Source organism: Erythrolamprus reginae, chromosome 3 (assembly GCF_031021105.1).
Source record: "Erythrolamprus reginae isolate rEryReg1 chromosome 3, rEryReg1.hap1, whole genome shotgun sequence".
Lineage (NCBI taxonomy): Eukaryota > Metazoa > Chordata > Lepidosauria > Squamata > Dipsadidae > Erythrolamprus > Erythrolamprus reginae.
Genome location: NC_091952.1, coordinates 78,816,620 through 78,841,579, shown reverse-complemented (window position 1 = coordinate 78,841,579; position 24,960 = coordinate 78,816,620). Strand labels below are relative to the sequence as shown.

The 24,960-nt window shown below is 42.4% G+C and overlaps 2 protein-coding genes across 2 annotated transcripts in view; one reads left to right on the top strand and one right to left on the bottom strand.

The window, feature by feature from the left end:
• Positions 1-222: 222 nt before the first annotated feature.
• TTC22 (tetratricopeptide repeat domain 22) lies at positions 223-15,137 on the top strand. The gene is made up of 7 exons (XM_070745931.1): positions 223-872; positions 5,101-5,156; positions 6,624-6,739; positions 7,733-7,851; positions 10,376-10,537; positions 13,693-13,845; positions 14,396-15,137. Exons 1-7 carry the CDS (start codon positions 315-317, stop codon positions 14,924-14,926), a joined length of 1,695 nt encoding a protein of 564 aa, XP_070602032.1. The 5' UTR covers positions 223-314; the 3' UTR covers positions 14,927-15,137.
• Positions 15,138-19,786: 4,649 nt separating this feature from the next.
• Positions 19,787-24,960, bottom strand: part of LOC139164172 (lanosterol synthase-like) — a 42,490-nt gene continuing 37,316 nt past the window's right edge. The window contains exon 22 of the mRNA XM_070745930.1: positions 19,787-20,863. Within this exon, the coding sequence (XP_070602031.1) occupies positions 20,690-20,863 (174 nt within the window). The 3' untranslated portion in view covers positions 19,787-20,689. The remainder of the gene's footprint in view (positions 20,864-24,960) is intronic.

Sequence of the window (24,960 nt, the reverse complement as noted above, 5' to 3'; positions counted from 1 at the left end):
TTTACCATGTGATGGTTTTCAGTCCTGCTGATTATTGACCGCTGGAATTGATTTCTACTTTGGGGGATTCGCTGAGCACATGATGAATATGAAGCAGCAAGCTGACTAAGGAAGAAGAAACATTTAATCTGGCTCCTCCTTTTGCAGGCAACATGTGAATCAGCAGCTAAACCAGAAATACCGGTTAAAAAGAAAAGAGGTGGAGAAATCAGAAAAGTAAACAAATTTGAAAGACGGGAGAGAAAGAGAGGAAATCCTGGAAAGCTGCTGATTGAAGACTCCTGAAGGGTCAGGAGCCTTTCCGAGCAGGCAAAATGGAAGAAGACGCCGTGGACATTGACACTCTTATTGATGAGATGGACTACATTCCTGGTCACTTTCATCTAGATATGAATTTAAATTTTGAAACTTCTGCGCCAATCAGCTTCCAAGGGAGAGACCTGAAGCTGAAACGAGAGAGTCTCCTCTGTGAGTTGGAGTTTGAAACTGGCTCGCAGCGATATGCTATTCAAAACCTTCTCGGGGTATTTTCCTTCTACCTGGAGGAAGTGGAGCAAGCCAAAGAGATTTTCCTGCAGATCACTCAAGAACAGCCAGAGAACTTAAACGCATGGGCCAACCTGGCCTACATCTACGACAGGTTGAACCAGGAGCAAGAAGAGGCTGAGTGTACTGAGCAGCTCTCCTACTTAATGGGTTTGGATTCGGAAGACAAACTGCAGGGAAATCCCCAGGACAGAGCAGCCCGTTGCCTGGCTGAACAGGGCTACGCTTATGCCTTCGATATCAGGCTAACCAACGAAGAGGAGAAGATGGAGAAACTGACTGTAGGTCTCACCCTCTACAGCAAGGCTTTGGCTTACGGGAAGCAGGTAACTAAGCTATGGTGAATCTTTGTATCATTTGTATTTAGTGGGAGGCTGGAGTTCTATCACATACGGGTCAGGAGTGGCTTCCTCCCTGTTAGATATGCTGCCCAGTTACCTACCCAGTTACAGGGTAAAAGTCAAAAGTTCAGACTTGTTTATTGTATGTTAATTGGTTAGCCTATTTTGGCAGTAAAAATGTATCTGTGTAAAAGCTGCCTGTTGCTGGGGCTATTTTGTATAAATACCCAGAGCTGTTTTTGGTTTGTGCTCTCAATACACAATTGCTTCTTGACTGAATTGAACTTCCTTGTCCTGTCAGAGCAATAAACCTTGCTTTTGATTCAACCTATTTTATTGAGAGTTATTACATTGGCGGCGAGGAGGAGACCAGATCGACTGAACCGCTAGGAACCCACTGGTGACATCAGGATAGTGTCATGGTCCCAGTTCAGTTGATGCCAGTCTGTGGGCATCGCCATCTCTTTTTTGAATTTTTGATGACTTTTTTTACTGTTGGGACGTTGTTTCCTCTGCTGCTGTTTTAAAAAGAGCCTTCTCGCCCGCCCCCCAAGTTGAAACCGACCTTTATTTCTTCACCCGAAGCACAGCTGATCAAATCCTCAGCTGTGTGTCAGGCCGATTCTAGCTAGTGAACATGCGCAGAAGCCAAATTGGATGAGGGAACTTGTGCATGCATGAATAGAGCGTAAGCAGGTGCGCTAAACATCGTGATGCGAACTGGCAGCAAGGTAAGTAGGAACCCAGGGTGGCGCAGTGGTTAGAGAGCAGCACTGCAGGCTACTTCAGCGAACTAACTAGCTGTAGTTCAGCAGTTCAAATCTCACCACTGGCTCAAGGTTGACTCAGTCTTCCATCCTTCCGAAGTGGGTAAAAGCCAGATTGTTGGAGGCAATGTGCTGATTCTGTAAATCGCTTAGAGAGGACTGTAAAAGCACTATGAAGCGGTATATAAGTCTAAATGCTATTGGTATAAGTAGGAACCCAACCCTGATACAAGCAGTCCTTGACTTACATTTTGTGACTATTAAAAGTTACAACGGCACTGAAAAAAAGTGACTTAGGGCCATTTTTCATCCTTATAACCTTTGCAGTATCCTCAGGGTTTACATGACTTACATTCGGACGCCTGACAATGGACTCATATATTTATGATGTCGTGTGATTCCCCTTCCATGACCTTCTGACAAGCAGAGTCAATGGGGAAGCCAGATTCACTTAACGGCAGTGTTAACTAAGGGAACCACTGTAGCGATTCCTTTAGCAGTTGTGGCAAGAAAGGTTGCAAAACTGGGCAAAGCTCGCTTAACAAGTGTCTCACTTTGCAGCAGGAACTTTGGGCTCAATTGTGGTTGTAAGTTGAGGATTACCTGCATACTGAACAAAAGCCACATAGGGCGCCAAAAACAGGGAGCTAAGAGTGGGAGGAATTTTGCAGGAGACAAAATGGATTCTTAAGCTTTCCTAATAGCCTTCCCTAGGGTAATTTCTTTAGATATGTTGGGCTTTGGTGATATCCCAAGAAACCAGGAATATTGACCATGTTGCAAGAGACCAACATATGTGAAGGTCACTCTGTTGGGGGAAAATTTGGTCTTGTAAGAGGACCTTTCACCAGCCTCAAGCCAAAGCACTTAGCTATTGCCTTCTTTGGGTAAAAGTGCAAATTATAAGATCAGGAGGTCCATCTACAATCATGCTTGCTACACTAAATAAAACATTTAGGCTTTTTCCATTATAAGCCATGCTTTCCCTTTGAGCCAGGGCTTTGTCCACAGAACTGTTGTGATCACCAAGCTCCTTGTCCTGCATGAAGAAGTGAAAAGGACAATGCTAGTGGGTAATAATGTGAAAGTGATTTTTGGGGCAGAATCTTAATTTTATCTGTTCTTCTGTGCAGAGCTATTTTGCTGACTATACCCATAATTCAATGGGTTTAGTCATGCGGTGGGGTATCCCCATGCCTCACCCAGTGCACCTGTGCATGCTACCCCACCCTGCACAGCCTTGCCCCCTAGATCCTGGGGAGGGCAAAAATGCCCTTTCCTGTCCCCCCAGAGGCCGTCTAGAGGCCAAAAATGGCCCATTTCCTGACTTCCAGTGGGCCCAGTAGGCCTGTTTTTTGCCCTCCCCAGGCCCCAGAGGCTTCCAGAGGCTGGAAATGCATTCAAAGAACCTCCACCAAGCCGACAATCAGCTGATGGAGCTGAGCTAGGGCAATGGCTTGTGTGCCGGAAGATATGGCTCCGCATGTCATTTGTGCATGTGTTCCATAGGTTCACCATCATGGGCTTAGCGTGCTGAAGATGTTGTAGCAAACTTTGATCATGATGGAGTTAAATGGAGTAAATAAACAAACCTTGGGACTCCATAACTAATTGTTTCATGGTTGGCTGAAGCATTTTATAGCCACTTTTCTTATGGCTATAAGAAGTATGCAAAAATAATCAGGGCAGGAAAGGTTTAGGTTAATAGGTTAAAATATTTGAAGTTGAATGTCAAGGACATTTCTGAACAGCTCTGATCCATCCCAGACAGAATTAACTTTCAGTTTTCTAATTAGCACTTTCATTGTTGTTGTTAATTACATAGCCAGCAAGATGTTTAGACTGGATTTTAAATCCACCTTTCAAGTCCTTCCCAAGGATCTGGCAGATGTTGAGGTTTCATGTTATATTATTATTGTGGTTGATCATATAGTCAGCTAGATGTTTAGATTCGATGTGGAATTTTTCTCCGCCCAAGGACCTGGAATAGGTAGATGCTGTTCGTTATTTTTGTTATGCTTGTTTTCTTGTTTTAAGGTTGTCCCAAAGTTATTTCCTTCTTAATGCTCAATTTGTGCTCTAAACACTAAAGGCACAAGACAAGAAGGCTAAACTGTAACTATTTGTTATAGCACAATATTTACACTAAAGGGATGGTCTGTGTTTAATTTTATAACATTGTGAAGGATTCGAAGTTCTTAGGTGGTGCAGAAAACAGAATGGCATCAAAATAACATTCATAAATATATTTTAAAGTGGTTGTCTTATAGACATATAGACAGGGGTGGGCTACTGCCCAGACAAGGGGTAGGGACACAGTGGGGTAGTGAAAATGGAGCTCCACCCCAGAGCACCCAATTTGCACTGAAAGATGTTGAAAGGAAATGCAGGGTGTCCTGCCCACGCCCACAGTATGGTAGTAAAAATTTTGGTAGCCCTCCACTGCATATATAGTAAAAATATTGGGGATTTTTGCTCTGAGCTTTCTGCAATATGAAAATTATTTTTTTGATTTGCTGTATTTGTGATATTTTGAACTATTACCTAAATTAAAAATATTAATGAAGGAATCCTATGACATATTATCAATTGCCAATTACTTTATTTATGAAAGATGAGCCATTTGCATAAAGTGGTATAGTTTCCAAGAAGACAATGTTTTTTCAATGAAAATAACTAATCTGATTGATTTTACTTCTTTTTGTTTAACTACATACTGTATTTGCATGAGAATATTCAGTCACAAGAAAGGATCTGACTTGGCATATGCTATAAACTGTTCAAGTTTTGTTTCTGTTTTTTTGCCTCTGTCTCTAAATTGTTTTGATTTTTATTGCAGCCTTTAATTTCTACCTGCATTTCTTTTAATGTTGCTCAGATAATCCCATTAAATATATACTTTACTGCTTTTTAATGTGATACTTCTCTCTGAGCAGATTTACAGGACAGGACAAATAATTACTACTCAACATTTAATAGAGCTGATGAGTGGATTTTGCTCTTCATTTTTAGGATTGAATTTATTATATCAAATGAGGTGATACAGTCTGTTATATACACTGCTCAAAAAAAATAAAGGGAACACTTAAACAACACAATATAACTCCAAAGTAAATCAAACTTTTGTGAAATCAAACTGTCCACTTAGGAAGCAACACTGATTGACAATCAATTTCTCACATGCTGTTGTGCACATTCAACTTTGTACATAACAAAGTATCCAATGAGAATATTTCATACATTCAGATCTAGGATGTGTTATTTGAGTGTTCCCTTTATTTCTTTGAGCAGTATAGTTTGTGGATGGGAACAAGCTAGCAACTACAGTCTTTAATTTCATGAAATAATATTCTATGACTGGTACTGGGGGAATGCGATCACTCAGTCCTTAGTGCCTAATCATACTCTGTTGTCCTTGCCCCTCTGTCCCTTCTTCCCAATTTCAGATCCCTTTAGAAGAGAAACGGAGCTGGTACTTTGCTATGGCCACTCTGCACATCAGGTGAGACATGAGAAGGCATCCAGAATGAAAGTTCACCATCACTGGTCTCCAGGGCATGGGTTCTAACTTAATTTGCTGCCGGTTCACTTTCTTCTGTGCCGTGTGGCTGCACCCAGGGGTGGGCTGCTGCCCGGATGGTGGTGGACGCAGTGGGGTAGCAAAAATGGAGCTTCACCCCAGGGCCCCCAATTTGCATTGAAAGATGTTGAAAGAAAATGCAGGGCATCTTGCATAAGCCACATCCACAGGGTGGTAGTAAAAATGTTGGTAGCTCTTCACTTGCTGCACCACATGGGCAAGTGCATGTTTTTCATGCGTGTACATGCACAGTGCCCAAAAATCCAAAATAAATTCTGGGGGAAAAAGCCGAAAACAAGATGCCAACACATGCACAGTGTTGGAAACTTGGTTTCTGTGCATGCACATATGAACACCCCCCCACCCCCAAACCATGCTTACAGAACCGGTAGGGGAAGTTTTCAAATTTAACCCCTGCTTTATATCAACTTACTTCTCTGGGAATAATTGGGAAATCTCCCATTATCAAATTATAAGAATCAATCAAAAGATAACAGAAGTGGCTAACTCACAATGATATCACAAGTTTCCTCTGGACCATATTACTCTCTAGAGCAGAGGTCTTCAAACTTAGCAACTTTAAGACTTATGGACTTCAACTTCCAGAATTTTCCAGCCAGCATAGCTGAATGGAGAATTCTGGAAATCCATGTCCACAAGTCTTAAAGTTGCCAGGTTTGGGGACCCCTGCTCTAGAGCAGTGATTTTCAACCTTTTTTGAGCCGTGGCACATTTTTTACATTTACAAAATCCTGGGGCACACCACCAGCCAAAATAACATTTACCTCCAGTCCTGACCAGGATTAGAAATCGGGACCATGGGGAGGAGTAGCAGCTCCAACTACTCACTGTGGCCACACAATGACAAGTGCGCAGCAGCCCAAGTGGGGACCTTCCTGGGTGTGGATGAGAGGTGGCCTGCTATTGGTTCATCGCTAGTGGTCAGGGTGAATCCTAGAAGATGATTGGTCAGTGAGCATTCCCTGTGTCTCCACTCTTCCTGTCGCTGATAGCTGGAGGGATTGTGAGGGGAATGTTTATGTTCAGATGGAGGCGGCTGGCGGCAGGCCGGATAAATGGCCTCCGCGGGCTGTATCCGGCACACAGGCCATAGTTTCTTTAATTTCCCCATGGCATAACTGACCATGTCTCACAGCACACTAGTGTGCCGCAGCACACTGGTTGAAAAACACTGCTCTAGAGGTATCACAGTTAGAAGAGGGTGGAAAGAATGGGATTCAAAGAAATATTTCCAACATTTGATTTATTTTTTTAATATTAATCCTATAGGAATTTTAAAAAAATATGTCACCAATCAATTTAGCAAATTCTGTATGTACACATCTGTATGTATGAATGATATTACCGTATTTATGCTTTTTGCTTCAGACTAGATGGGGTATGGATGAACAAAGGTGAGGATGAGAAGAAGAGGCTGACGGCTTTCAACAGAACTCTGGTTTTGCTTCAACAAGTGCTGAAGTCATCTAATCTGCACTACAGAGGTAGGAGAAATGATCATTGATCCATTACCAATCAAAGGCTGTAGCATGGATCAAACCAGGCCAGAACATTGGGATACCATTGCCAGAACGCCTCTATTTACTTGCACACACATATACGCACCCCAAAATCTGGTAGCATCTTTTCTGATTAACAATGGCAACTCACTTGATCATATCCATAGAGTGTCTCAAATAATGTAGGTTTCTAAACTGGGTTAGAGAAGGAGAAAAGAGGGAAGATTGTTAAGGTGTATGCAGAACCCTTGAGTTATCAAGAACATGCACAGAGAAAAATGTAGGATTCCAGCAGATATTGAGAAGATATGAGTAATTATTCAGTCATACCAAACAAATTAAAGTTTATAAAATAGTGCTTAGTTTAGAAATAGCTCAGTCATGTTAAACAGTCCGGTCATACACGTTCAAATCAGTCAATATCTCTCAATACAATAATAATATTACAAGCCTGTCTTTGTCTTACATATCAGACATACTTTGCAACTTACAAATACATCAAACTAACACAGAGCTTACTATATCAGTCATAGTGAATCAGCAGAAAGAATAGAGCACAGAGAGAGAGAGAATCATGCTTTCTGGCTCCCTCTTATGGCAACTTGCAACACTACCTCTTAAAGCTATAATTCTTCAATACATGCAAACATTCAGTGTCAGCTTGTTTATATATTGCCAAGCCAACTGTTTGTACATAGTACTACCTTTATTTTGGAGTTATCCTCCAGGACACCTTTTCAATTTCACAGTTTAGTCTACAGGTCTACATTGCTCTGATGGTTCTCCAGCCAGATATTAACCAGGACTAAACCAGCCTAGCTAGAGTGCTTCAGAATTTTCTGATTTGAAAACCTTTTCTATACAATCCCAGGGGCTGTCTCCAATTAATAAGTAAAAAATTAAGTTTAATAATAATAACTTCTCCTTTATTTTTGATTGGAATGATCCGCTCTGAAGTATATCTTAATTTTTCTCTAGCTTTAGCCTGGTGCTATCTTGGAATGCTACTAGAAAGGAAATATTCTTTCTCAACTATTCCCCTGGGCATTAATGACTGTGGTTATGCTGGAACTGATGCCCTGGATTGCTTTGGAAAGGTAGGCTGATATAATTAATCATTACAAAAAGACAAAGGTGGGAATGATACCCAGTCTCCCCCCAAGAAATTTAAAGAGGATTTTCAATAGAAATAGTACTTAGAGAGTACTTTACAGCCCTCTCTAAGTGGTTTACAGAGTCAGTATATTGCCCCCAACAATCAACCTGAGTGAGGCATATCAACCTCAGAAGGCTGGAAGTCTGAGTCAACCTTGAACCTGTCAGGATCAAACTCCTAGCAGTGGGCAAAGTTAGCCTGCAATACTGCATTCCAACCACTGTGCCAACATGACTCATAATGTATTAGATGCTTCTTTGTTTAATGTTCTTCCTACTGCATAACACAGAACATATCTTCCTTTGCTATTTTCTTCCCTTTTGCAAGTGATGGTGGGCTTCGAAGTTGATTGCTTCTCTCAACACCACAAGTGAGGTATATCCTTCCCTTCCCAACCCTAAATCGAGCACACACAAACATACTCCTAAACTACATTGCAAGGGGGTGGGGAAATGCATAGCAAAGGAACTTGCTGATTGGTTAGTGAAAAGCAGGTGCAAAGAATTGTGGTTGTGTTGGTTATCTAACCTGAGCTGGGTACACTTGCATCTCTATGCTAGCAACCTCAGCCTCTCAAAGGCTGCTTTGGATAGCACAATCTCATCCATTTGCAGGACTGTCTGCAGAATGATGAACAGGCAATTTTGCTTGATTATAATCCTATTGATGTAGTTTTCTTCAAGGAGTGTAAGAGGAACAATATTTCAAATCTTATTTTTAAGAGAAGAAGTTTGGGGCATTGATGTTGGGGCAAATTCAGAAATGTGGAGGCAACACATGCCAATTTGTTTGTTTGTTTGTTTGTTTGTCAAAACATGTACAAGATAGCAGGTATTGGTATAAATGTAAACATAAGCAAAGTAGGTACAGGTAAATTAGATCAATAGGACAGTAAGACAGGAACAGTAGGCATAATGGTGTGCTTATGCACACCATTTACTACCCCTTTTTTGAAAATATAAGAATGAGTACTTAGAACAAGATGTGCCCAGAAAAAAATACTTCGGGGCTAAAATGAAAGGATGATTTTATTGCTTTCATCTTCTCATTGTATGCAAGCAAGAGAAGCAAAAAGCTTCTTCCAAGCTTCACAATTATAAAGGAAGAAGAGGAGGCATCTTGCTCATCTGCTTATAATTCTATTGTAATGCTAGCTCATTGATGTAAGAAATATTCCTAAAGCTTTAAACATTAATCAAGTGTAAAATAAATATGGTTAAAATGTATCATCGCAGGCTAATTCTGCCAACTGACACAGGTTCAATTTTCACCAGATCAAGGTTGACTCAGCCTTCCATCCTTCCAAAGTCGGTAAATTGAGGATCCTGATTGTTTGGGCAGAGGGAGCAATCTAACCTATGAACTGCTTAGAGAGGACTTTAAAGCACTGTGGAACCATAAGTCTATTGCTATTTTATTGCTTTGCTAAATCTTCAGTGCAGGGATCTCCAATCTTGGCAACTTTATGGCCACAAGCTGGCAGAGGAATTCAGGGAATTGAAGTCCACAAGTCATGAAGTTGCCAAGATTGGAGACCCCTGTTCTAGGCAACTAACCAGAGCATTTTTTTCAGCCATGAATTAAAGATGAGGGCATGTCATGTATTGAGTATGACCTATAAAGCCCTACATAGCATCGGACCAGAATATCTTCGGGACCGCCTTCTGCCTCACGAATCCCAGCGACCGATTAGGTCCCACAGAGTTAGTCTTCTCCGGGTCCCGTCGACTAAACAATGCCGTCTGGCAGGACCCAGGGGAAGAGCCTTCTCTGTGGCGGCCCCGGCCCTCTGGAATCAACTCCCCCCAGAGATTAGGACTGCCCCCACCCTCCTTGCCTTTCGAAAGCTCCTGAAAACCCACATGTCGCCAGGCATGGGGAAACTGATATGCCCATTAGCTATTATGGTTTTTTATGTATGGTTTGTTAGGTTGTGTGTTTTTTTATATTAAGGGTTTTAAATTGTTCTTTTTAACATTAGATTTGTACATTACGTATTGTTGTGAGCCACTCCAAGTCCTCAGAGAGGAGCGGCATAAAATCTAATAAATTCTTCTTCTTCTTCTTCTTCTTCTTCTTCTTCTTCTTCTTCTTCTTCTTCTTCTTCTCCTCCTCCTCCTCCTCCTCCTATCATTATTATTATTATTATTATTATTATTATTATTATTATTATTTCCAAAGTGTGGTTAAAAATGTCTTGGAAGACAGCTGGACTACAAACCCACCTAGCTGATAATTATGGAAGATATAAGCTAATGCAGCATCCAACTCAAAATGAGTAACCAGGTTTTTACACTAACAACAAATATTAGAGAAATCCTTTCTTTTACTCATTTGCCACCTAACACAAGTGGCCAAAGAGTTCCACCTTTTAACCTGTGTCCAAGTTGTGACTATAACTGATCATAATTTCCCTGTTCATGGCAACTGATGATTAATTGGGAAAAACTGTATTTGCTTTTAAGGCAATAGAGGTTGCTAGAGATAATCCACCTGTTCTCAACCGCCTGTCAAAAATCTTCCATTTCCTTGGCAAGCTGGAGATGGCAATGGCAGTTTGCAACATGGCTCTGGATGTAAACCCTGATCCAGGACTTAACTGGCAGGCGTATTGTATGCGTGCTAAGGTAGGTAGCTCACTCTTAAAACAACTCACTTGGTAACATACCAAAACACCCGAGAATATTTTTGAATAGATGATTTAAGTTTGTGCTGCTTGTGTCACTGCAGTCCTACCGAATGATAGCATTTCCAAAGGATCCAATGCCTTTTAAAAAAATGTTATGACATCAAACTAATTGGACACTGAACAGACTTTAAAGAAAAGATAAAACAGCCTCGATGGTGCAGTGGTTAGAGTGCAGCACTTCTGCTGACTGCTGGCTGCCAGCAATTTGGCAGTTCAAATCCCACCAGGCTCAATATTGACTCAGGCTTCTATCCTTCCAAGGTCGGTAAAAATAAGGACCCAGATAGTTGAGGGCAATATGCTGCCCCTGTAAAACCACTTAGAGAGGGCTGTATAAAGCACGGTGAAGCGGAATATAAGTCTAAATGCTATTGCTATTGCTACATAAATTTAACTGTATACACAATGTCAATGGCATTGATAATAAAAGGAGCTATAGCAGATAATTTGACCAACACATTGAAAGTCTGAAGGTTTCAGAACTCCCCACCTAGAACACCCAAGATTGTCAACCCAAACTTCCTGCATTGGTATGCCGAAAGGTGCTTTTTTCAAGAGCCAAATTTGAATCACATCTGCTTGGTGTAGTTGTTTTGTGGTTTGCCACCTCTTATTTTCCAAGTGAATGTCTTAGTTAGCAACTTTTTCCATAGGCCACTGTTTCTCATCCTTGGCAAATTTAAAATGTGAACTTTAGCTACCAGAACCTGAGCCACTTATGCTGCTGGGGAATTTTGGCAGAGGTGGTTCGGACCAGTTTTATAGAACTGGTAGCAGGAATTTCCCCCTGCTCAATGAACTGGCAACGATGGTCGGTTGGCCACGCTCCCAAACTGGCTTGCTTGGCAATGCTATAGGCACCACCATCTTGTTTTTCACTTCTGTGCATGCGCAGAAGCTGTGTTTTCAACACTGCGCATGAGCGCATACAGGCACACGTAAAGTGCACATGCACCCACAGAGCACAGGAGGAAGTGAACTGGCAATGAGGTAAGTCAGAACCAATGGTGGGATCTAGCCGGAATGCTAAATTATTTTATTTTATTTTATTTTATTTTATTTTATTTTATTTTTATTTTTATTTTTATTTTATTTTATTTTATTTTATTTTATTTTATTTTATTTTATTTTATTTTATTTTATTTTATTTTATTTTATTTTATTTTATTTTATTTTATTTTATTTTATTTTATTTTATTTTATTTTATTTTATTTTATTTTATTTTATTTTATTTTATTTTATTTTATTTTATTTTATTTTATTTTATTTTATTTTATTTTATTTTATTTTATTTTATTTTATTTTATTTTATTTTATTTTATTTTATTTTATTTTATTTTATTTTATTTTTATTTTATTTTATTTTATTTTATTTTATTTTATTTTATTTTATTTTATTTTATTTATTTTGTTTTATTTTATTTTATTTTATTTTTTATTTCATTTCATTTCATTTATTTTATTTTATTATTTTATTTTATTTTATTTTATTTTATTATTTTATTTTATTTTATTTTATATTTTATTTATTTTATTTTATTTTATTTTATTTTATTTTATTTTATTTTATTTTATTTTTATTTTATTTTATTTTATTTTATTTTATTTTATTTTATTTTATTTTATTTTATTTTATTTTATTTATTTTATTTATTTTATTTTATTTTATTTTATTTTTTATTTCATTTCATTTCATTTATTTTATTTTATTATTTTATTTTATTTTATTTTATTTTATTATTTTATTTTATTTTATTTTATTTTATATTTTATTTATTTTATTTTATATTTTATTTATTTTTTATTTTTTATTTTATTTTGTCCAATACACAATGAGGGTTTTAGTGGGTACTGTATATATATATACACACATAGTAAAATACATGATGAAGGTTATAGAGGAGATACTCATAGTAAAATATATCTAAGAAAGAATAGAAAAGAAGATATAGGAATAGAAGAAAGGTATAGGAGATATAGGAGAGCAATAGGACAGGGGACGGAAGGCACTCTAGTGCACTTGTACTCGCCTCTTACTGACCTCTTAGGAATCTGGATAGGTCAACCGTAGATAATCTAAGGGTAAAGTGTTGGGGGTTTGAGGATGACACTATGGAGTCCGGTAATGAGTTCCACGCTTCGACAACTCGGTTACTGAAGTCATATTTTTTACAGTCAAGTTTGGAGCAGTTAATATTAAGTTTAAATCTGTTGTGTGCTCTTGTGTTGTTGTGGTTGAAGCTGAAGTAGTCGCCGACAGGCAGGACGTTGCAGCATATGATCTTGTGGGCAATACTTAGATCATGTTTAAGGCGGCTTAGTTCTAGGCTTTCTAGGCCCAGGATTGAAAGTCTAGTCTCGTAGAGTATTCTGTTTCAAGTGGAGGAGTGAAGGGCTCTTCTGGTGAAGTATCTTTGGACATTTTCAAGGGTGTTGATGTCTGAGATGCGATATGGGTTTCAAACGGAAGAGCTGTATTCGAGGATGGGTCTGGCAAACGTTTTGTAAGCTCTGGTAAGTAGTGTGAGATTGCCAGAGCAGAAGCTACGTAGGATCAGGTTTACAACTCTGGAAACCTTCTTGGCTATGTTGTTGCAGTGGGCTCGTCGCCAAGGCTCATCAGTGCTTGTGGGGCCAGCATGATTTTGCTTCTGCACCTGTGGAGATAGCAAAATCACACATGGAGCCGCAGGTGCGCCCGTGTTTCGGCGAGGGTTTTTTTTATTCCACGCATGCCAAAACATAGGAGCACCTGTGGCTCCATGTGTGATTTTTCTATCTCCACAGGTGCAGAAGCAAAACTGCACTGGCCCCGCAAGCACTCACGAGCTGCCACGGCAAGCCAAATTAGTCTTCCGGCTAGCAGCCCACCCCTGGTCAGAACCCACCCCTGAATTCTGGGAGTTGAAGTCTACACATCTTAAGGTGGAGGAGCACTACCTTTAGGCAGATCACACCCCGCTGCTCCCTTCAGGAAAGATCAAAAGCAGAGAAAGCCACAAAGGTCATAATTTCATTCTTTCAGCCGCTCCCCAAAGTTTTAGCAGTGATAAAACCAAATCGTCAACTGAGCTCTATACATTTATCTTTAGATGCTGATTAAACTGTATTTACGGGATGTGGAACGTATGAAGATAGGCTTGGCTGAAATGCCAGACCAGAGCAATCTTTTGGGGGCCAAAGTTGATCTTGAAAAAGTCATCAAAGTCCACCCCTGCCTGAAAACCTACTTTGATCTTGGCCAGGTAAGTGAAGTCATCTATGCCATCCATATATTTTCACTTTCACTCTTTTCAGGAACTGTCAGTCATCGAAGAGCTGCTAGTGAGGAAAGTTCAAGGCTCCGCCCACCTACCCAGAAGCCGCCATTTGGTTTCTTCTACCCTCTGCACATGTGCAAAGTATTCAGTGCATGCATAGAGGGTAAAAGAACCCAAATGGCGGTATCCGGGCAGGTTGGCGGAGCCTCGCGCTCCTTTCACAACTGGCTCTCTGCCAACTGACAGGCACGAGTGAATCAAGAGCATTTCATCCCTGGAATATATCAGGACTTACTGCATGCAGACTGATCAGAGTCTGATGCTAGAGTTGTTAAAACGTTGCAATTCAAGATACTCCTCCTTGTAAAATATTTCATTATTGATCACAGCTGCGCGGGTGGGGGGTGGACACTGAAATTTACAATTGTGGTTTACCACATCTGGTGGACTTCTTAATTTTTTTTAGATAAAAAGTGGTGTTTTTAAAACATGTATGACTTGGATTTTTTTCTCCCCGCATTTTTAAATTGTCTAGGTATATTACTACCTGGGAGTAGATGCTATGCAGGAGCTTTTCCTTGTGGATGAAAGTGCCCTCAACAAAGCCCTTGTGCTCTTTGCTAAAGCCATGGAATTAGACCTGGGCAATGTCTTGCCTGAACTCCAGGTGCTGAAAGGGAAATGTCTTTGGATTAAAAACGAGACTCTGGAAGCCATGGAGTGCTTCAAGCAGGCCATAGAACTGGACGATGTGGGTTCCACGCATAGAGAGAGCTTCCGGTGCTTAATGGAGCTGCTGCTTACCCTGTTTGCTCAGAAGAGGATCAACATGGAGATGCTCATGAAGGAGGTAGAGCTGTGGGTGAAAAAGGCGGAAGAGAAATATCCAAACCAGCAAGTGCAACAGGAACTTCGACTGGTCTGTCGGCATCACACCAGTGAGGTGCTTGAACTTTCTAAAGCTATGCTGGCTCGAGGGAAGACCGAACTGGTGAAGCTGCTTTTTGAGACCATGAAATGCGATTTTAATCGACCCAGGCTGAGCGAACGTTCGTTCTCTTTTTGACCTGCTGCTATCTCTTTATTTATCTACTACCCTATTAGTTAAACTTTCTTCATTAAGCAGAAAGAATCTATGTTTGAGAGCCATAGTACTTTTTACAGACTCAAATGCCTTATCTACCTTTGGAGAAACCAGAGTTATGGTGATCTTTAGAAATGGCTGTTCTTTCTCTGTATGTGTTTTTTTAAAATAATAATAATAATACATTCAAAAATATGGATGTTTTGAATCTTACATCTATCAATGTGTTTGTGCATGTTATCTTTATTGCATTGAAGCAAAATTAGTGTACAAGTTTTTTAAAAACCGAAGCAAATTTTTACACCAAGATAAGATGTCAGAGAAAAGAGAGAAGGGACAAAGAAATTATGAACAATAAGTGAAATGTTTAAGCCAGGGAAATGTTTACACCGTGCTGATACTGTACCACAGCCTCCACCTTAGAACTGGTTTTGAACTGCAGATCTTAACATATGAAAATTGGTTCTTTAGCAATAGCACCTATATACCACTTCATAGCTCTCTCTAAGTGCTTTATGGAATCAGCATTTTTGCTCCCAGCTATCTGGGTCTTCATTTTATCGACCTTGGAAGGATGGAAGGCTGGGTCAACCATCAGCCAGGCAAGATCAAATGCTGGCAGTCGGCAGAATTAGCCTGCAATGCAGGGGAGGGCTGATCCCCACCGGGGGGAGGGGGAGCGTGGACGCCATCCTGGAAGCGGAAATGGAGCTGTGCACGCAGCTCCAGCTGATCGGATATCAGACGCGTGTGTCCTGTGCGAGATCTACAAGCTTCACAAATAGAACTACACTATCCAGTAGCCATACCACCTAATATGTCAATTGGAGTTGAGTAACATCTGAATGGCCACAACTTCTTATGTAAGTTAGAAGCCACTTACGAATCTCTCTTTCTTGGTTTGAATGACGTAGCTATTGTTATCCCTATGAGAGACCAAGTATAACAATGTGTAAAGAAGATACATTTTGTGCTACCCAGAATTAGATATAGAAAGAAACCTGTGTTTGTTTGACAATTTAGGGACTTAAATGTACAAGACTTCTGTTTAGATCTGTAGCATATGGAACAACTCCTTTGTTTCCATTTATATTCTCTCTAGTAGCTGGATAGCCATGCTTCGCTACGAAACTATGTGACTGGGTTTGATAAATTGACAGTTAAAGCTTGAAAATTTATGTAGAATGCATAACTCCTTAGCATCAGAGTGTGTTAATATAAGGCAAGTGGCAGTTGGAACAGAGTTCTTTTCAGGTGGGGAGGGGGAGTAGAATGTCTAACTCCTTAGCATCAGAGCATGTTAATTTAATAATGCATAAGAAACACTAATTATCTGATGGTCACTTCAAAAAAAATCCTTTCTTAGCAAGCACCTAGAACCCAAGTGGAACATATGTGTCAAGTTTCAAGTTTATAGGCTTTACAGTTCTAGAGAATTTGTGATGAGTGAGTGATTTTTGGCTTTTATATATAGTATATAAATAACACTTGTCATTTATTTTTAAAATGTCACAATTTTCCAATGACTTTTTCCCCAACAAAAGAAAATCCAGGGAGCAGGAGCTTTTCCCCGTGTCAGGAAACAGAGAACATCAACCTCGACCCCAGGGAAGGGGGGGAGGAGTGGCTATTGTAGCCAGGGAGAGCCTTGGCCTGCGTGGGCTCGTTGCTCCGGAGATTGCGGGTTGCGAGCCCCTCCTTGTGAAGTTGGACTTAGGGGTTCAGGTGGGCTTGTTTCTCACGTACCTGCCTCCCAGCTGCGTGTCAAAAGCCCTGCCTGTGCTACTCGAGGAGGTAGCCGGGTTGGCGGTGGAGTTCCCCGGACTTATTGTCCTGGGGGACTTCAATCTGCCGTCACTCGGCGAAACCTCTGGGTTGGCACAGGAGTTCATGGCCACCATGACAGCCATGGACCTGACTCAAGTAGTTCAGGGTCCGACTCACGAGGGAGGGCACGCACCTGACATGGTATTCCTTTCTGAGCAACTGAGTAATGGTCTGAGACTAAGGGGCTTAGATGCGTTGCCTTTGTCATAGTCAGACCATTTCCTACTACGGCTTGACTTCCTACCTCCAATCCTTCCCCGCAGGGAGGCGGAACCAATTAAGATGTTCCGCCCCAGACGCCTGATGGACCCTGAGGGCTTTCAGACGGCGCTTGGGGTTATACCAGAGGCACTTGTCCACAGTTCGGCAGAGTCTCTTGCGGAAGCCTGGAACAAGGCCGCAGCGGAGGCTCTTGACCGGATTGCGCCTTTGCGACCTCTCCGAGGTGCTAGGCCCCGTAGAGCTCCATGGTTCAACAAGGAGCTCCGGGAGTTGAAACGCCAGAAGAGACGTCTAGAGAAGCGATGGAGGAAGAGTAGGTCTGAATCCGACCGAACACTTGTAAGAGCTTTTATTAAGACTTACAAAGTGGCGCTCAAGGCGGCAAGATGCGCGTACCATGCCGCCTTGATTGCATCAGCGGAATCCCGCCCGGCCGCTCTGTTTAGGGTGACCCGCTCCCTTCTTAACCAGGGGGGAGTTGGGGAGCCCTTACAGAGTAGTGCCGAGGACTTTAACACGTTTTTTGCTGATAAAGTCGCTCGGATCCGAGCCGACCTCGACTCCAATTGTAAAACAGAGTCGACTGACAACGAGTCAGTCGAGGTGACTGGGGCACGTACTTGTCCACCTGTCTGGGAAGAGTTTGATCTGGTGACACCTGATGAAGTGGACAAGGCCATCGGAGCTGTGAGTTCCGCCACCTGTTTACTGGATCCGTGTCCCTCCTGGTTGGTTTCGGCCAGCAGGGAGGTGACACGGAGCTGGGCCCAGGAGATTACCAACGCTTCCTTGGGGAGGGGAGTTTTTCCATCACTCTATAAAGAAGCGCTTGTGCGCCCCCTCCTCAAGAAGCCCTCCCTGGACCCAGCCGTACTTAACAACTATCGTCCAGTCTCCAACCTTCCCTTTATGGGGAAGGTTGTCGAGAAGGTGGTGGCACTCCAGCTCCAGCGGTCCTTGGAAGAAGCCGATTATCTAGGTCCCCAGCAGTCGGGTTTCAGGGCCGGTTACAGCATGGAAACCGCTTTCGTCGCGTTGATGGATGATCTCTGGCGGGCCCGGGACAGGGGTTTATCCTCTATCCTGGTGCTCCTTGACCTCTCAGCGGCTTTCGATACCATCGACCATGGTATCCTTCTGCACCGGCTGGAGGGGCTGGGAGTGGGAGGCACTGTCCTTCAGTGGTTCTCCTCCTACCTCTCTGGCCGGTCGCAGTCGGTGTTAGTGGGGGGCCAGAGGTCGACTCCTAGGTTTCTCCCTTGTGGGGTGCCTCAGGGGTCGGTCCTCTCCCCCCTGCTATTCAACATCTACATGAAACCGCTGGGCGAGATCATCCAAGGACATGGGGTGAGGTATCATCAATATGCGGATGATACCCAGCTTTACATCTCCACCCCATGCCCAGTCAACGAAGCGGTGGAAGTGATGTGCCGGTGCCTGGAGGCTGTTGGGGCCTGGATGGGTGTCAACAGACTCAAGCTCAACCCGGATAAGACGGAGTGGCTGTGGGTTCTGCCTCCCAAGGACAATCCCATCTGTCCGTCCATCACCCTGGGGGGGGAATTATTGACCCCCTCAGAGAGGGTCCGCAACTTGGGCGTCCTCCTCGATCCACAGCTCACATTAGAACAACATCTTTCAGCTGTGGCGAGGGGGGCGTTTGCCCAGGTTCGCCTGGTGCACCAGTTGCGGCCCTATCTGGACCGGGACTCATTGCTCACAGTCACTCATGCCCTCATCACCTCGAGGTTCGACTACTGTAATGCTCTCTACATGGGGCTACCTTTGAAAAGTGTTCGGAAACTTCAGATCATGCAAAATGCAGCTGCGAGAGCAGTCATGGGCCTACCTAGGTATGCCCATGTTTCACCATCACTCCGCAGTCTGCATTGGTTGCCGATCAATTTCCGGTCACAATTCAAAGTGTTGGTTATGACCTTTAAAGCCCTTCATGGCATCGGACCAGAATATCTCCGAGACCGCCTCCTGCCGCACGAATCCCAGCGACCGATTAGGTCCCACAGAGTGGGCCTTCTCCGGGTCCCGTCAACTAAACAATGTCGGTTGGCGGGCCCCAGGGGAAGAGCCTTCTCTGTGGCGGCCCCGGCCCTCTGGAACCAACTCCCCCCAGAGATTAGAACTGCCCCTACTCTTCCTGCCTTCCGTAAACTCCTTAAAACCCACCTTTGCCGTCAGGCATGGGGGAACTGAAACATCTCCCCCTGGGCACGTTTAATTTATGCATGGTATGTCTGTGTGTGTGACTGTTAGCATATGGGGTTTTTTAAATATTTAAATATTTAAATTTGTCTGATTGCTTATGATTTGTTTTTACATGTTGTGAGCCGCCCCGAGTCTTCGGAGAGGGGCGGCATACAAATCTAAGTAATAAATAAATAAAAAATAAATAATAAATAAATAAAACTTCACTGTCATATGCCTTAAATTAGAATGCATTTATCGGAAGAAAATAGAATAGAATAGAATAGAATAGAATTTTATTGGCCAAGTGTGATTGGACACACAAGGAATTTGCCTTGGTGCGTATGCTCTCAGCGTACATAAAATGATGGTTGTAAACATTTTAATTTTATTCAAAACTAATTCCTGCATGTCAAGTCAAAAGAAAATTCCATGACCTTCATTCTAATATCAGAATATGACAATTGCAGCATATAAACCTCTCTATGACTATAAACATTTCTGGAGCAAAAGATCTCATGGCCAGCACAAATGATACAACCACCCTCTTTTGGTCTGAACTTAGGTGAAAAATGTATCACTCATTACACCTTTAAGCTATCTCCATTTAATGTTTAATTATATACATAAACACACATAACAAATATTTTTCAAATGCAAGCTATAGTTTTTTGAACATGGAAAACACCCTTCCCCATAGATAATGTCTGAATCAGCTGTTCAATACAAAAACTATTATCATCATTATTATTAAATGTATATGCCACCCTTCCCCCAATAAGGCAATTCTGGGCAACTTACAAAGAGTAAGCTATGCAGGTTATGCAAGACCTGAAGTATCTCACCCATCTCACCTTCATCTTTGTGTGTGTGTCACTCTCCAAATTAAATTAAATATTCAATATGCTATAAATCACATAGCATAATTTCTAAAAGTCATACTTAATTCAAAAAGCCATTTTCAGCTGGAATAAAACAAGTGCTACTATTTGGCTCTCCTTATTACTTAACATGACAGCAATGAGACAATGATGCTTGCAAAAAAAATATTGTAAAATATGAATACTTATTATGATTTATTTTATTTATTAATTGGATTTATATGCCGCCCCTCTCCGAGGATTCGGGGCGGCTTACAACATATAAAAGACAATAAAAACTTCTGAAATCCAATTAAATTTAAAAACTAATTGGTCTAAAAACATTTAAAAATCAGTGACTCCCATTTAAACAACAAGCATCCCTTTCATTCAATGGCTGGAGGCAAGCAGTTAATAGCCCCAAGCCTGGCAGCCCAAATGAGTCTTTAGACTCTTGCGGAAGGCAAGGTGGATGGGGATAGTAAAATCTCTGGGGAGAGCTGGTTCCAGAGGGTCAGGGCCCCTACAGAGAAGGCCCTTCACCTAAGTCCTGCCAAGCGACATTTTCTAGTTGATGGGACATGATGATGTAAAGGGCAAAGCTGTCTTTTCCTGGAACGTTGATGCATCTTATTTAAGGTTTCATTGCCTGGCCCTCCGTGGAAGTTCTTGGCTCATTCTTTAGATGTTGCCCAGCAACATCAGGATGAAGGTGAGTAAAACGAGCCAATGCTAAAATAGGGAAGATGTTGCGGTAGGCTGTATAATGGAGAGTGCCAGCTTTGTAGAATCCGGTAACAATGTCTTCCTAAGAAGAGGCAAGAAAGAATTGTCCTGAAAAGCCTGCTTATGCTTTAAAGCTTTTACTCAGGGGTGAAATCCAACAGGTTCTGACTGTCACGCTGAATATTTGCCAGCCCCCATAGACATTTAGTAATTAAAGAGTTAACTGTGTGCGCCTTACTTAGACCCTCCTATTATGATGTAATATCCTGCCAAATCTAACATCACTTCCTTCTTCTTCCCATCATTCTCCTTTCTCTTTTCTATCCTCCATCATGTAAGACGTATTTGTTATGTTGTCCCTCGAGACATGTTTTATTTCTGTTTTTATAATAAAGAAATCTTGTTTTTGAACAAATGAATAAGGCTTCTATCTATCGCCTCCGTGGGGTTAAGGTTCTAACGGACTTTAATCACTCACAAACCGCGACACTGACAGGTCCTAGAGAACCAATAGCGTAAATTTTTAGTAGTTCAGAGAACCAGCAAATGTCACCTCTGGCTGACCCCAGGAGTGGGAGGGAATGGAGATTTCGCAATATCCCTCCCCTGCCACACCCACCAAGCCACGCCCACAGAACTCGTGTGGAAAAAAATTGGATTTCAACACTGTTTCACATTAAAGATAAAATCCAGAACAATAGGATGTGATCGTTACTAATACAAAGAACAAACTTCTTTCATACATTGCCCAGAGGCGGGGGTTGGGGCTCCCGCCACTACTGGTGTGTTGTGCTCACAGATTCAGGTGACTAGTGAGCAGGCGTGCATGCCCGAGTGAGATCTTCAGATTTCAACAGTTGTTTGTTTCTCCACATGTACGGAAGCAAAAAAAAATCATTGAAATCTCACACGCACGTGTGTCCCTTCGCAAGATTTTGCTGTGCAGGCACAAGAAGCAAAATCTTGCGAGGCGACACACGTGTGTGTGCGATTTCAGCGATTTTTTTGCTTCCGTGCATGTGGAGAAACAAACAATTGTTGAAATCTTATTGATTGATTGATTGATTGATTTTGTCCACTACACAATGAGGGTTTTAGTGGGTATACACATAGTAAAATACATGATGAAGGTTATAGAGGATATACTCATAGTAAAATATATCTAAGAAAGAAAAGAAGACAAGATATAGGAACGTATCAATGAACATAACAATGAAAGAATAGAAGAAGAGATATAGGAATAGACGAAAGGTATAGGAGATATAAGAGATCAATAGGACAGGGGACGGAAGGCACTTGGGTTTCTGGTGCGAGGCTGTCCATCATCTTCCCAAAAAGATGCCCATAGGAGAAGACGCAGTTGCATCGGGCATTCCCTTTTTGAGGAAATTAAAATTAATTGGCATGCGTCCCCTCATAAGAAATTTGCTTCCTGTGCATGCAGAGAAGCAAGATATCGCTGAGGCGCCTGCGCGAATCCGCCCAGCACCTGAAGCTGTGCGTGCAGTTTAATTTTCGCTACCAGTTTAGCATCATTATCTGTACCGGTAGCAACCCAATACTGATTGTCCAGAACTTAACTGTTAAATAAGATGAAAGACTCAGTTCTCTAACTCTTTGGAGTCAAGGGAGTCTTCCTATTAGACGAGGCAAAACAATCTCCTCACGCAGCAGAAATCAAAAGAGACACCAGAAAGGTGTTGAAAAAATATACAGTGGTACCTCATGATACGAACCCCTCGTCATACGAACTTTTCAAGATACGAACCCAGGGTTCGGAATTTTTTTGCCTCTTCTTACGAACTTTTTTCACCTTACGAACCTGCTGCCGGCTGCTGGGATGCCCCACCTCCAGACTTGAGTTCCTCCCGTTTTTTCCCACCCTGTCCTACCCCATTCTCCCCTCTGGATCTCCATGGGTTTCCTCCGTTTTTCTCCACCCTGTCCTGCCCCATTCTCCCCTCTGGATCTCCATGGGTTTCCTCCGTTTTTCTCCACTCTTTCCTGCCCCATTCTCCCCTCTAGATCTCCATGGGTTTCCTCCATTTTTCTCCACTCTTTCCTGCCCCATTCTCCCCTCTGGATCTCCATGGATTTCCTCCATTTTTCTCCACTCTTTCCTGCCCCATTCTCCCCTCTGGATCTCCATGGGTTTCCTCCGTTTTTCTCCACTCTTTCCTGCCCCATTCTCCCCTCTGGATCTCCATGGGTTTCCTCCGTTTTTCTCCACTCTGTCCTGCCCCATTCTCCCCTCTGGATCTCCATGGGTTTCCTCCATTTTTCTGCACTCTTTCCTGCCCCATTCTCCCCTCTGGATCTCCACGGGTTTCCACCGTTTTTCTCCACCCTGTCCTGCCCCATTCTCCCCTCTGGATCTCCATGGGTTTCCTCCGTTTTTCTCCACTCTGTCCTGCCCCATTCTCCCCTCTGGATCTCCATGGGTTTCCTCTGTTTTTCTCCACTCTTTCCTGCCCCATTCTCCCCTCTGGATCTCCATGGGTTTCCTCCATTTTTCTCCACTCTTTCCTGCCCCATTCTCCCCTCTGGATCTCCATGGGTTTCCTCCGTTTTTCTCCACTCTTTCCTGCCCCATTCTCCCCTCTGGATCTCCATGGGTTTCCTCCGTTTTTCTCCACTCTTTCCTGCCCCATTCTCCCCTCTGGATCTCCATGGGTTTCCTCCGTTTTTCTCCACTCTTTCCTGCCCCATTCTCCCCTCTGGATCTCCATGGGTTTCCTCCGTTTTTCTCCACTCTTTCCTGCCCCATTCTCCCCTCTGGATCTCCATGGGTTTCCTCCGTTTTTCTCCACTCTGTCCTGCCCCATTCTCCCCTCTGGATCTCCATGGGTTTCCTCCGTTTTTCTCCACTCTGTCCTGCCCCATTCTCCCCTCTGGATCTCCATGGGTTTCCTCCGTTTTTCTCCACTCTGTCCTGCCCCATTCTCCCCTCTGGATCTCCATGGGTTTCCTCTGTTTTTCTCCACTCTTTCCTGCCCCATTCTCCCCTCTGGATCTCCATGGGTTTCCTCCATTTTTCTCCACTCTTTCCTGCCCCATTCTCCCCTCTGGATCTCCATGGGTTTCCTCCATTTTTCTCCACTCTTTCCTGCCCCATTCTCCCCTCTGGATCTCCATGGGTTTCCTCCGTTTTTCTCCACTCTTTCCTGCCCCATTCTCCCCTCTGGATCTCCATGGGTTTCCTCCGTTTTTCTCCACTCTTTCCTGCCCCATTCTCCCCTCTGGATCTCCATGGGTTTCCTCCGTTTTTCTCCACTCTTTCCTGCCCCATTCTCCCCTCTGGATCTCCATGGGTTTCCCTCCCCCCACTCCGTTCGCCTCAGCTTCGTCTGCCGGCAGCTTTTTTTTTTTAAAGCCTTAATGTTTTGGATTTTCCTAATCGGCTTGCACGCATTATTGGCTTTTCCATTGATTCCTATGGGAAACATTGTTTCATCTTACGAACTTTTCACCTTACGAACCTCGTCCTGGAACCAATTAAGTTCGTAAGATGAGGTATTACTGTATAACCTTTCTTAATCAGTACAACTGATCACCCCCCCCCACCCCAACAGTAGTGCCAACATTTACTCCACCATGTTTTAGAATTGTAATGTGTAATTTGGTCGTCTGAAAAATATTTTGGCACCTCAGAGCAGATATCCAAATTTTGTATGGCGAAACCAAATGTATGCAAATGAATCCACGGTTGTCGCCATCTTTGTGTTACAAGAAAGCTGCTGATTGAAGGACATGGGAACACACCTTACCTACCAAATCACACTAATCTTTGTCTGGGGCTTAGGTGTTATGCTAGGAATGTGAATGTTTCCATGTTTTCCTTTGGATGGGTATCTCCCAAGGAAGCTTTGGGGGAAAGGGCTAATCTAGTGCAGTGTTTCCCAACCTTGGCAACTTGAAGATATCTGGACTTCAAGTTGCCAAGGTTGGGAAACACTGATCTAGTGCATGGGAGAGGATATCAAAAATTAGCAGCTTTTCCCCCCGCCCACTATCACATTGCTATCATGTTCATGCATTACAGACGCTGCATTAAACCAGTAGTGGGGGAGCAGCTTTCTAGAAGCAACTACAGTGATCCCTCGATTAGCACGGTCTCGATTAGCGCGAAACGCTGCAACGCGGTTTTTCAAAAAATATTAATTAAAAAATAATTAATAA